Source organism: Xyrauchen texanus, chromosome 38 (assembly GCF_025860055.1).
Source record: "Xyrauchen texanus isolate HMW12.3.18 chromosome 38, RBS_HiC_50CHRs, whole genome shotgun sequence".
Classification (NCBI taxonomy): domain Eukaryota; kingdom Metazoa; phylum Chordata; class Actinopteri; order Cypriniformes; family Catostomidae; genus Xyrauchen; species Xyrauchen texanus.
This window is the reverse complement of record NC_068313.1, coordinates 29552515-29566253: the sequence shown is the minus strand read 5'-3', so window position 1 is coordinate 29566253 and position 13739 is coordinate 29552515. Positions and strand designations below refer to the sequence as shown.

Sequence of the window (13739 nt, the reverse complement as noted above, 5' to 3'; positions counted from 1 at the left end):
AATTGTTTATTGACACTGAAATGACAACATGTCTGCTGTTTTTCAGAGATTTAAAGTGCCTGGCCTTGTCAAATGTGTGGTTACACAAAAGTATCCCTTGTGCGATTTAGGATGATGGTTAAAGTGGCGGCAGACATCTGGAACTCATCGAAGTTTGACAGTTAGGATGTTGGATGCAGGTTTACTCAAGTCTTCTAGCTGGTTCCACTGAGCCATACTCGTACCACTCCAGTTCATAATGGAGAACTGTATGATGGACTTCTGTGTAGATCTGCTCACTGATGGGTTTCTGGTGCCATCAGAAAGGCAGCTAAAGAAAAAAAAAATCACAAGGTAAACTCTTGTGGCATTAAATTAGCTGTTATTTAAATATTTAAAATATTTCCATCTTTGCACCACTAACCTTTTCCTTGAGCTGTGTTGACCTGAGGACAATAACATTCCATTAGATTAGGTAGGCTAGGTTATTTGATTGTCCAAATGCTGGTGAATTTTTGGGGAATTTCTAGATGTGTTTACCTGCTTGTTTCCTGATCTTGTTGGTCAATTTCCTTCCTGCAGGAGGCGATAATACTCGTCTGCCAAAGGCAATAGAATCCAGTACCCTCTGTCTTTCTATGCAAAACAGCTTGAAAGCTTGCCTTCTTTCCCCTTTCTTAACTTCTATCAATCATACATTGAGATTTAACAACACTGCATTGACGATAAATTCAATAAATGACTTTACGCGGTTATTGGAGCATGCGTGTGTCAAAATTGGGTTGCAAAATATTTACATTTGTCAGAATCAGAATTGTTTGAAAACTATTGGCTCAAATGGGCCACAATGTTAGTGTCCAAAGGCATAATGGTATAATTTAGTTTAAACTGCCATCTAATTAGCCTGTGAGTTTTTTTTTCTTGCTTTCCCTTTTTACAGCAGTCTTTGGTCACTTTTGGTGAATTGGTGTCATTTTGGAATAAGTTTAGATATGTTGGGATGCCAACCTTTTCTGTCTAAAAACTGCACAAATGGCAAATGGTTGACCACATATTGGCGATATTCAGGATCTTGTGTGAAGGGGTTCAAGTATAGAGCTGAAACAGAAAATGCATTTACATTTCTGCAATGAAACGGTCTGCTAATATGATGCCTGCAAATATTTTTAAAGGATGATTATGGTAAGTTTGTCAAACAAATGGAGTTACAACTGATTTTCAAATACACAAGTTGGAAGGTATAGCAAAATGTATAGAATTCAGAAAGCAAGAGTGCTATATTTGAATTATCACTTCTGTATTAAAGGGATAGTTCACTCAAAAATGAAGATTCTCTCATCATTTAGTCACCCAGATGTGTATGAATTTTTTTCTTCAGCAAAACACAGTGTAAACATTTTTAGGAAAATATCTCAACTCTGTAGGTCCATACAATGCATGTGGTGGCCAGAATTTTGAAGAACCAAATTGGACATAAAGATAGCATAAAAGTAATCCATATAATATAATAGGTGTGGGTGAGAAACAGAACAATATTTAAGTCCACTTTAACTTTCATTCTCAGATGTGAAACTAAACAGGTTCCACATTTGACTTTCTGACGTAAATGTGAAAGTGGAGATTTAAATTAGGGTTGGGCGATGTCCCCTAAATTGGCAGTTGACGATGTTGACATCGCGATGGACGATGATATCGTCGGTGGGGGGGGGGTTGATTATATAATTTCATATAATTTTCAAAAATTATAATTTCGTTATTTTACTAACCCAACTAATGACTCGTTGGCGCTTTATCAGTAGGTTGCACGACACGTGAAGCATTTTTTTTTTTTAGCTTTCACTTAAGAAGAGTTGTGCACTTTTTATTTTAATATATCTCTTTACATAAATACTATTTTCCACTTAAAAACTATAATTTCGTTATTTTACTCACTGATGAGCAAAAGGTCGAGGCAGAAATGACCATGTACCTGCAGGAAATGGCCATTGATTGGGAAGAGGACCCGCTGACTTGGTGGAAAACGAACGACAAAAGGTTTCCGCTCATGGCAAGATTAGCACGGAAATATCTGTGCATATGTGCTACCAGTACTCCATCAGAGCGGGTCTTCAGCACAGCGGGTAGTGTAGTTACTCCAATCCGCAGCTTATTAAAACCAGATAAAGTGAATATGTTGGTATTTCTGGCCAGAAACATCGAAATTTAAACATGGTCTATGGTGAAAGATATTAGACTTCTTTACGCATTTTTCGCCATCCGTTGCGGAGCTATTCGATTTTGCATATTATTTTTTAAACGTTCATTTGTGTAGTTCATATGACCGCTTTACAATATTTCAATAACATAATTTATTTTGTAGCCTGTGCTGAAGTTAATTGTGCTGCTAATTATAAGTGAAATGTTAATGCCGAGTTTCGGTCTGAGTGTTGTTCCCGTTTTCTTGTTTTATTTGTTGTTCTTCTGTTTTAATAAATGTGTGTTATTCATATTCACCTTGTTTCTTTCATTTGATTTGACATTATGGATTTATGGCCAAGGAAATTTTTCTTTAAAAGTATTAACCAGACAAAAGTTATTTGACGTTCGCTGGTCTGGGTTTATCTTAAACTGCCGCTTCAGTGTATACAAGAGCTATGTGACAATGAGCAAGATTTTCTGAGACACTACAACTACTAATAATTAATTAATAAAGGCTATTTTCTTGTAGCCTACAACATAAAATATTTTAATCTAAATGTACAGTGTAAGACATGTAAAAAAAGACAAGAAGCTAACAATGTCAAGATCAATATTTGTGTAGCCTGCCTGACACGGTATTTTCACTGACTAACATGTCACGTCTCTGGCATATACTACAGTATTTAAAATAGCATATATGCATTAGTTATATTCTCAATTTAATTTACAGAGCAATCCCTGCAAAGTTTTTAGGTTAACTATAGAAGAGACTAGGATTAGTGAGTCACACTAGCAAGACTCGCAAAAGGGGGCGTGGCATCACGATGGTGGCTCTACATCGTGATGTTGGTCAGCCATCACGATGGACGATGATATCGTCCATCGGCACAACCCTAATTTAAATCAAATAAAATCTGTTTCTCACCCACACATATATTGCTTCTGAAGATATGGATTTAACCATTGGAGTCATGGATTTACTTCTGTTTACTTTATGTGATTTTTGGAGCTACAAATGTCTGATCACTTGCATTGTATCGACCTACAGAGCTGACATATTCTTCAAAACACTTTTGTGTTCTGTTGAAGAAAGAGAGTCATGCACATCTGGGATGGCATGAGGGTGAGTAAATGACGAGAGATGAAATGATTTTTGGGTGAATTATCTCTTTAAGCTATTGGATCCACATTAGTATTTATTAAAGCAGAAGAGTGTATGTCAGGTTAAACAATAGCTTCTATGTCTCACAAAGAGTATGGAGTTTCTGCATGTTCTTCAGCTCTGCCACAGTGTCCTCCAGACTCTTCATCTGGTTATTGTGCAGGAGTAGCACACATAGACATGGCAGGTGTCTCAATGCACCTGAGTATGTATGGGTGTGCATCATAGGCAGAAAGAAATATGAGAACATATATTTTGTCTTGACATGTCTTTTTCCTTCTATCTAACAATGAAAAAAGGGAGGGCTTATGAAATTGTATTAGGGTTCTTCAAAGTAGAAACAAGGTATTTTTGTGGGGTTGGATTGGTATATCAAAGGGCAGTCATGTTCCTAGTGCACGCCTACCTGAAATTGAGATAACATCATTGTTCTGAAGATACAGTTCGGTCAAGCGACAGTTAAATGAAGTTCTGGAGACCTCTCGGATCTGTGAAGTGACAAAAATTCACATAAATATGATTTATTCATAAAAAGCATAGTGAATTGCATACTGATGATCAATAGTTTGTTTTTAACCAAATTATTTTAGGCTTTACAGAATACAATATGAGAAAATGTGAAATATGAAACCCACTTTGGAAGAAACAGATTGTCCAATAATTGCAAGTTGTGAATGTTCCATGAATTAGATTAGTGAGGCAATATAACCTTGTTATTGTTGAGCCACACACGTCTCAGCATGGAGAACTTCGACAAATCAGGTACAGAAATAAGCCCTCTAGGTTACAGTAGAAGGGAAAATGTATATTATTCACAATTTACTTTAACATTTCACATTATATTAAGTTTTCAACAGTGCATCTTATTAACTAAGCACACTATCTAGACCTTTAATACGTTTAATATTTTTCTGCCGAAGCAGCGTCACCTTCTGACGAGATGAAGTTGTTCTGACTCCTTTTGCAAAGCGTCTTTATTTTCCTGAGGGGAAAAAAAATATGAAAATATTATGTCATGCCAAAAGTATAACGGTGGAAAACTGAATTATGTCACTATAACTAGCCCACTGCAGACTACCTCTCTGCTCAACTCCATTTCTCAAGACACAATGCGGTTGCTAAGAGACACCCTTCACTCTTGTTTGATTGATGACCAATCATGTGGCTCGGCAGACAGAGGAAGCGCGCCCTTTACCTGAGAATCTCTGTGTTGAAAGCGTTTCATTGTTCTCATTAGACACCGTGGGTAACGCGTAATTAAAAGAAAACTCAGTGAATGACAACAAGTCTTGACAAGGTTTTTTTTGTCCTCAAACCTTTTGATATCCCATCCCATAAGCACACTTAGATGGTTCTGCTTAGATTTCCTTGTCCACCAGGGAGCAGACTTACCCCTAAAATGCTGTTCTTCTTCAATGAATAGTTCGCCCAAAATTCAAAATCTGTTTAAAGGAACAGTTCATCCCAAAATTATCATTCTCTCATCCTTTACCCTCATGCCATCCCAGATGTGTAGGACTTTGTTTCTTCTGTAGAAAACAAATGATTTGTAGAAATATATCTCAGCTCTGTATAGGTCTGTACAATGGAGGTGAATGGTGACCAAAATTTTTGAAGCTCCAAAAATGCACATAAATGTAGCATGAAAGCAATCTGTACGACTCCAGTGGTTTTATCCATGTTTCCTGAAGCAAAAGAGCTGCATTGTTAGTTCCTGTGGCTGTCAAATTCAACAGTGGCACAATAGCGCCCTCAACTGACAAACATTATGAATCACAGCCTCAATGATCTGCTTCAAATACAACGCGATGAGAACGAGCAAAATGATTGACAGGTGAAAAGTGTCAATGTCTGCAGTCCACTGTCATATTTTTGTTTACTGTTTACAAAGTCTGCAGCTGTCACAGAGACCAGTAAGATATCTCAGGACACGTATTTCAATAATATATTTAAGGGAGTAGTAACATTATTTAGATACTTTTCCATAAAAAACAAAACAAAACACTTTCAGCACCTTTGAGCTCCAAAAAAGAACCAGAAACACTATCAAATTATGCAAAGTAATCTCTTCAGTAATCAAAATACTTTTTGAATGTAACTATTCTAATTACCAATTATTTAAATTGTAGTCTAATACAGTTACTTATATTTTAAATTCGTAATCCTGTTTGAATTTCATTACTCCCCAACCCTGAATATATCTGCCCAATCAATCCCTGTCATAATTAACTCAACCAAACCTGTCAGCTTCTCCACAAGGATTTGCTTTCACACTCATTTTCAATGGCTTTAACACCTTTGCCGGAGATGTTCCAACCACACAGAGTGAGAAATTCACACACACAAATCTAGTCAAAGGAACTGTTGAGAAATGTTTTCTCTGTCACATTTCACCTTTGAGAACACACTTTGAAACAATCATACACATGTCTTACTGCATACATTTCCCTAAGTGAATTAGGAGCTCTCAGGTGGTCCAGTAAAACATTCATTTTCAGTCCAGGTGCTAGACCACCTCACAGGAATGTAGTTTTTCACTGGGAGTGGTTAGTTTAAGGGAGAAACTGCGCTTGTTTTAAAATTCACCTGAGCTCTGGCCAACGTTGGAGGAGGGAGCATGCATATATAACACACGATAGTGATTGAGGGAGGGAGTAATAGCCACAAGTCGCATATCTCTTCTTGTTATCGGGGATCCGTCTGTGGGCTATTTCATAATGTATATAAACGCACCGGAATCGTGCAATGTTATGTTTTTATTATGCTTTTTAATAAGGAGTGGTATGACTTTGAAGAATGATGCTACGGAGATTTTCTACGCTCATGTGGTCAGCCCCGTTCAGGATGCTCAGAGCAATGCGTCTCTAAATCGCGCGCGCTCCGGCGGCAGAGGGCTCCCTGCGCACGAGAGAGGCGGTAAGTTCAGGCGCGTCACTTCAACACGCTATTTAATGTTATTGCTGCAAAATATGCGTTTTAAACTAAAAGAGATTGCTTTTGATATTCTGGATTTATATTTCAGTTTTATGTTATGTTTTTTTAATGTTATGAAAAATGACGCATTTCTGATTTAGACAAACACACTAAAAAATATTTTTGCCAATTTTTAGGATTACGCATTCCATAATACATTTAATATTATTTTTATAGAAAATAAATAAATAAATAATATAATTATTATTTATTTAATAATAAAATTATTTTATTATTAAAATAACATTTTATTTGATTAAAGGTCACTCTAGGCAATTTAATTTGATGGAATTTTGGTATAAAATTGAAAGGCGTAAAAAAAATAAGTTTTGATTGTGAGATCTTCACAAGTCTGCCTTTGAAAGCTTTTTCCCCTCAAAACCTAGAAAATGTCTTATTTCCAATATTAATATAAAGTCAGCTATATAGAGTTTGAATTAACATCATTTAAAATAATGCACTTTTGAACAGGATTTTTCAATTCCCACCCACTCAGTCAATGAGTACCTCCAATATAATCAAACTTTTCTTCTTAATACTTTATAATAACTTTTATGAATATAATTTACTAACACTGTATTTTGTATATCAATAGTTAAAGTTGTCCATGGAGTCCCTGCACTATTTCTGGATACCCTGACTGAAAACCCTGGCCTTAAAGGATTAGTTCACCCAAATATTGTTCAAAAATTCCGTCATAATTTACTCACTCCTATGTTGTGCCATACCCGTATGACTTCATTTTATCTGTGGAACACAAAAGAGATGTTCAGTCTCAGTCACCATTCACTTTCATTGTATGAAAAAGTATTCGAGATATTCAAAGAAGTCATGAAAGTAATGGTGACTGAGGCAAATCAGTTCTTCACATTCTGCAAAAATCTAAAATTTTCCCCATGTAAAAATTTTCATTTTGGGGTGAACTGTCCCTTTAAGACTAGCTTTGTTCCAACATTGTCCATCAGTGGCATGGTTGTGAACTTATGTTACTTAATGGGATGGCATAATTCCGCAGGAAATTATATGGATTACACACTCTCTTGGCACACAACCACACTGTGCAGTGGAGATAAAAGGGTGCCGAGCACAATGCCTGCTGAGTGAATCCAGTCTGACTGGGAGAGTGTAGGTGCAGCTCAGTTATTCAGGAAGTCTCATATAGGAGTCCTGTTTGTTTTGAAATTCCATAACGAAGTGGAGAGGAACAAAATTGCCCTCCACTCCCCATTCATCACCTTCTGTCATGGAGATGGGGGCACATTGTAACAGGTGTGCTGCTACTCTGTGAATGGATTTTGGATTGGGTTACACTGACAGGATACATTGCTTCCAGGCAAAACAATGCTGACAGTATTGCCAGCAGCAACGGCCTCTCTAACAATAAGAGACTCTCAGTTGTCATTCATCTGTACACTAAACCATTTCCTCACAGTTCAGAGAAGGGCAGTTATAAGTGGGGTCCTGAAGTATACCAAACATCTTCTATAATGCTGTTGTTTAAGTATGGGGAAGTAAAGGTTAAAACACATGAAGGAATAATTAAGGACAACACCAAGGTGTATACTAAAAGTTGTCCTCCAAACATCTTGGAAACATTGCTGTAATTAATTGACCTTTTAACTCCAATTGAGCATTTTTTTAAAAACAGTTTCATCACATCCTTAAGCATTCTCTTATCAGGGGTCCCACACCTTTCGACCAATACATTTCAATGACTTCTTTTATGCCTTTTTCAGTCATTCGAGATGGCTTGAAAATAATTTTGTAGAGATTAAACACACAAATGCCAATTTCTGGCTGATGAAATATTTTAGATCTGAGCATTAGAACTAGAAAAATTATATTCTCTATAGAAATTCCACAACTTTATTTTCTACATTTGTTTACAAGCCTGAAAACCACAATGATTTCCATAAAAAAACAATTGATTCCAAACTAAGCAAAGATTCAAATATTGCGAAATCTATCTGATATGCAATTTTCTGATTAAGAACTGTCTGTTCCAGAACGTGTTCCAGTTGGCTGCAGAGAACTGCGATCAACAAAGTACATTTCAGATGGCCAATGTACCAGCATTAACCCTGTTAAAGAACTGGTGTGCACAGGACAGTGCCTTGCAGCGCAGATGCTGCCCAACTGGATCGGTGGATACGGTAGAAAGTTCTGGAACCGGCGAAACAGTCAGGACTGGCGCTGCGTAAACGACAAGACCCGTACCCAACGGATTCAGCTCCAGTGTCAGGATGGGAGCACCAGGACCTACAAGATTACTGTAGTGACCTCCTGCAAATGCAAAAGATACACACGGCAACACAACGAATCGGAAAAAAAGTCTGAGGGACACACTCAAACCCAGATGCCTCACAAACCCAAAAGGCAAGGGAGGCATCGGAACAGCAAGCTCAATGAGAACTGGCATGAGTCTCTGGTCTATAACTGACACAGACAGTAAATGTTCCCAATTAAAAGAACTATGAGAGCTTGTGGGGTCAACTCATATGAGCAAATGTGCTGCATTTGAAAATGAGTGCAGGGCTCTGACTCAAACAGTTCACAGCAGTCATTGGAAGGAATAGACAAATGTTATTACCAATAAATTAACAACAAACATGCAGCCCATAGCAGTGACCCTGTGACAAAGATATGTCCATACATACTGTATGTCAAAAAGACTGACACACTGTCTTGCTCATGATCTGCAACAACTGCATATTGTATTGCAAAATGAATGGAATTAGACCTGCGATTTGTATTGTATTTGTCATAACTGTCTGATATATGTAATAAAAAAAAATCCATAAATGTTACTTTACTTGCAATAGTGTAAATGCTACGCCAGCAGAGACAAAAACTGTATCTCTCAAACTTGAGAAATGCAAAGCTATTTGTAAATGAAGTATCTGTAAATACACACACATATTTTCTTTTGTGTAATTACTTGTTTTGCAGGACCTTTATTTGTTCTAAAATGTCATATTTAGTAATAACTTGATGTAATATATTTTTGAATGTTTTCAGTTTGTACAAGCATTATCAGACATGATATTGCACTCTAGTGACAATGTTCATATTGACTGTTACAGGATGGTGTAAAAACAATAAAATTAAAACATCTTAATGGGTCTCATTCTAATTATGATGAGGTGATGCATTGTAAGCACTAACAAATTATCAATGTGTGTAGCCTATATTAATGGACTTATTATGGTCCATTAATAAAATACAGCAACATGCTTAAAACTGTTTTGTATTTTATTTTCATAGGCCTATCTAACGCTAACATAAACTAAACGGAGGGCCGAATGAAAAAGTCCATTCTAAAAATGTGTGAAAAATAATATCAAACTAATTATTAAGGTCCTTACTTATTAATTATTATGTGACTAATATTTTATGAGAATAATTTGTGCATTTCCTTGGATCCATTATAACCACATACACTTAGGTGCATGAGAAGGTTTGAGTTGACTTCAGATAACTAGGTGGCATTAAAAAAATTATATATATATAAATGAATAAGATAAAAAAGAGAAAGAGACTATCATCAGCTTTCACCACAAAGTCAGAATTATTATACATAAAGCCTATGTTTATTTGCATATACAGCTGTCTACATACACACACACACACACACACACACACACATATATATATATATATATATATATATATATATATATATAATTAGGACTATTCAAATATCATGCAACAATTGTCTTGTTTGATTCGGGTTGGTACATGTGAGGAAGTCATTAAAATCCAAGAAGAGAGCGATTCTTCCTCCGACAGGCCTCTTGATCCCGGCTGTCTGCTCGCAGGTGTCGCCGAGCACAACAGGGACATGCACGGGCAAGCTGCGGTGGATTTCCTTATAGCTGTAGTACTGAGTGCCAGCCAGTGGCTCCGGGTAGAGAATGGGACTGTCCACACCAAAACAGTTTTCCCAGATTATCAACAGACTGCTGATAAGCTACATGATTCAAACCTTCGAGAGGTGAGACTGCCCAGACTGTTTCAATGAGCACACTGAACTGAGTTTTAATCACCTAACACATGCCTTGTAGTTTGTTATTACTAGATAAATTAGAGGTAGAACAGCACACCAATAAATCATTGTGCCTGTCACAATTTCTCCCCTTTGACATGGACAGTCCAAGGACACCTACTGCTTGTGGACATTGGGCAATGCATGCAGCATTTTTAATCCTTATTAAGAACATCTGCAGATGCTGCGAGACTTGGAAAGAACTTAAAAAGCACTTGACATCGACTGACATAATTATTAATAAGTTGTAATGTGGACTTTTGTCCACACCGAGTGCAAATGCGAGACAACTTGGTGTAACTTAACTTCTCCGGTTAGTTTGATAGAAAGGCTTTGGAATGGCAAAATAAGGGCCTGACACTGGTTCAATACAAAACCAGTCAGGGGCTCTCTCAGGTGAAAGAGACCAATGAGCCAAATGTCTGAGACCAAATGTCTTTGGTAGGCCTAGCCCACCTTTGTCAGTCGGCCTATGTAACTTATTGAAATGTAATCTGTGATGTTTTCCATTCCAAATGAAGGACTTCGCTATACTATCAAATTGCTTGAAATATGAGAGGGGGACATCAACAGGGAGAGATTGTAACAGGTAGTTACATTTTGGAATCCATTTGCCTTTTTAATAATATTAACCTTCCTAACAATAGCTAAATGTAATGAAGCTCACCTGCCCACATCACGCGAAAACTTTATTATTAAGGGGTCAAAATTATCTAACTATATCAGACTGGGAATATTTTCTGTCAGAGTCAAAGCTTCGGATTTAGAACAACTGACTCAGTATCCTGAGAACTTAAAAAAGGAATGAATAATTCTGTGGAAGCAAGGCATAGATCTAATGGGGTCAGTGACAAATAATAAAATATCATCAGCGCAAAGCAAAAGTTTATTCAACATACCTCGCGCTACCAGCCAATGAAAATTATCTCCCCTTCTTATCACGGCTGCTAATAGTTCCAGGGCAAGACAGAACAATAATGTGAAAAGAGGGCAACCTAAGAGTAAAATAATCGGAACTTAATCCATTTGTTGGTACCGCTGCTACAGGGTGTCTATAAAGTAACTTAATCCATCCAATAAAAGTATTCCCTAACCTGTATATTTCCAAAATCTTAAAAAGATAATCCCATTCTACCATATCAAATGCCTTTTCGGCGTCAAGTGAGATGGCAGTAAACGGAGTCTGATCATACCACATGATATTGATGAAATGCCTAATGTTATCAGAAGAGCTGCAGCCCTGAATAAACCCCACCTGATCTATATGTATAAGCGATGTCATAACTTTACTTAATCGGTAAGCCAGAATTGATGACAATATTTTAACGTCTAACTGGATCAGGGAAATTGGACGGTAACTCTTACACTCGCTAGGATCTTTGTTCTTTTTAAGAAATATCAGACTGATCCATGCTTGTGTCATGGTTGGGGAAGTTTTCCATTCTTTAATGATTCCGTATATAAACTTCTTGCAAAATTGGAGTCAATTCTGTAGCATAAGATTTTAGTGGAAAAGCCATCTGGCCCCAGAGCCTTGCCTGTAGGCAAGGCCTTAATTACCTTGTCAAGCTCCTCCAAGGTTATCTCAGAATTAAGAGAATGTTTTTGCTCAGCCGTCAGTTTAGGAAGTTCTAATGGTTCCACAAAGTTTCTAATAACCTCATCAGTAGACGAAGATGTGGCTCTATAGATAGAACTAAGATGTTTCCAGTTGAGCAATCCACAACAGATGGAATGAGGGACTTAGATATATATAAAAAATATATTCTAGAATAAATCTTATGGGCTGATGAAATAACTTTATAGTCCCTACCAGATGGGTTCAGAACTCTCCAAATATCTGTGAGACCAAAATTTTTACACATCCTGTGAAGCATCAGTGTTGATCTATGGGGCTTGCACACTTTTTCTTCACTGTGATCAAGGATCATCAAAAGATTAAAGTCTCCTCCCAATCAAATCCATGGGCCACACCCTCAGAGGGCTATCTGGACCACTCACTGGAGCGAGCAAAATACAGAGCCAGTGAAATGCAGAAATTAAGGATTTCTTTATGACATCATTTTCCAAGCTTATCAGTGGGTATGACACCATTTTATACTGTATTGCACCAAACTTAATTGTTAATGTGCAAAGTTAAATCCCATTACAATTTTACTGTCCACTCTCACTACAAACCTTAAACAATCATTGAGACCCCTGAAATGGCTTTAATGGTAATTTGGGGGATTTCAAGTTGTGTCTTTTCATGAATTACTTGCAGTTAGTGCTCAGATCTTGGAGCAGCTTGCCTCTTTTTTTAATTGTCCCTGAGATTTGCATAAACCTGCAGGTTCTTCATGCTCGAAGGCACCATGATTATTAGGATTGTTATTCACGTGGTAATATTGTTTGGCAAAAAAGTAATATTATAAACTGTAATTATTTAGTCTGACCTGGGTTACTTGCAGAAGCAGACCGTAAAATCAGTTTGATTGCAGTATCACCTCTCAAGGTCGACTCAAAGAATGGCTGCACAGAAATTATGTTTCTTGTTTTAAAGTTTCTCAGTGCTGGTGGATGTAGTAAAAAGTGTAGTTTATAGCAAGTTGAGAAAAGAAATGTTTGCCAATTTTCATTAAATGTGCAGCTCTTTGAAGACATGACTAATCACTTTTTCCAAAATGCATTGGTCGACGATCAATAATAGTCCTATTATATGAATAATGTTCATCGGCCAGGCCGATTAAACAGTACAGTAAGACAAAATACACATGTTAAAAATACATTCTCTGAAAAACCTAAATATCTTATGCAGTGTTGTTTCTAAAACAAGATTAATGAAATGATTAATGAGGATCTTGTTTTAAGGATTTTTTTGATATTTTTACTAGAAACAAATACAAAAATTATTATCAAGAATATGTTTTTTGCACTAATATCAAAGGTCTTACTAGAAAAAAAGAAATTATGATCCAACCTGAATTATCTTGATAAAGAAATATGTTCATGTCTGGTAACACGTGCATGTAAAATGGCTAGAAATAACATTTTAGGTTAGCGTAAAGCTGACAATAATACTTCTATTTCTTTTGCTCCAAACTTACTTCAAACTTTCTTCTCTCTGCTCGTATGAATGTAACACATCATAAGAAAATGTTTCACAGCTGTTCAATTGCACTTTGAATCTCATAATTTATATGTATACATTATTCCATCTCGAAAGGACTAAATATTAAATGAAACAAATGACAATAAAATGCAAAGTAATCTCTTCAGAAATCAAAATACTTTTTGAATGTAACTATTATAAATACCAATGATTTAAATTGTAACTGTAGTGGAATACAGTTACTTATATTTTGTATTTTAAATATGTAATCCTGTTACATGTATTTTATTACTCCCCAGCCCTTCCAATAA

At 36.5% G+C, this 13739-nt stretch overlaps 2 protein-coding genes across 2 annotated transcripts; one reads left to right on the top strand and one right to left on the bottom strand.

Moving 5' to 3' along the window:
- Nucleotides 1-105: 105 nt before the first annotated feature.
- Nucleotides 106-4544, bottom strand: LOC127631703 (leucine-rich repeat-containing protein 72). Its single transcript, XM_052109957.1, has 9 exons — nt 4515-4544; nt 4249-4301; nt 4029-4098; nt 3726-3807; nt 3407-3520; nt 988-1050; nt 520-663; nt 404-425; nt 106-310 (listed from the first exon to the last, which is right to left on the bottom strand). The coding sequence occupies exons 1-9, from the start codon at nt 4542-4544 to the stop codon at nt 145-147; spliced, it is 744 nt and encodes a 247-aa protein (XP_051965917.1). The 3' UTR covers nt 106-144.
- A 1441-nt stretch (nt 4545-5985) lies between these two features.
- On the top strand, nt 5986-9376 carry LOC127632042 (sclerostin domain-containing protein 1-like). Its single transcript, XM_052110508.1, has 2 exons — nt 5986-6235; nt 8299-9376. The coding sequence occupies exons 1-2, from the start codon at nt 6037-6039 to the stop codon at nt 8730-8732; spliced, it is 633 nt and encodes a 210-aa protein (XP_051966468.1). The 5' UTR covers nt 5986-6036; the 3' UTR covers nt 8733-9376.
- Nucleotides 9377-13739: the final 4363 nt, after the last annotated feature.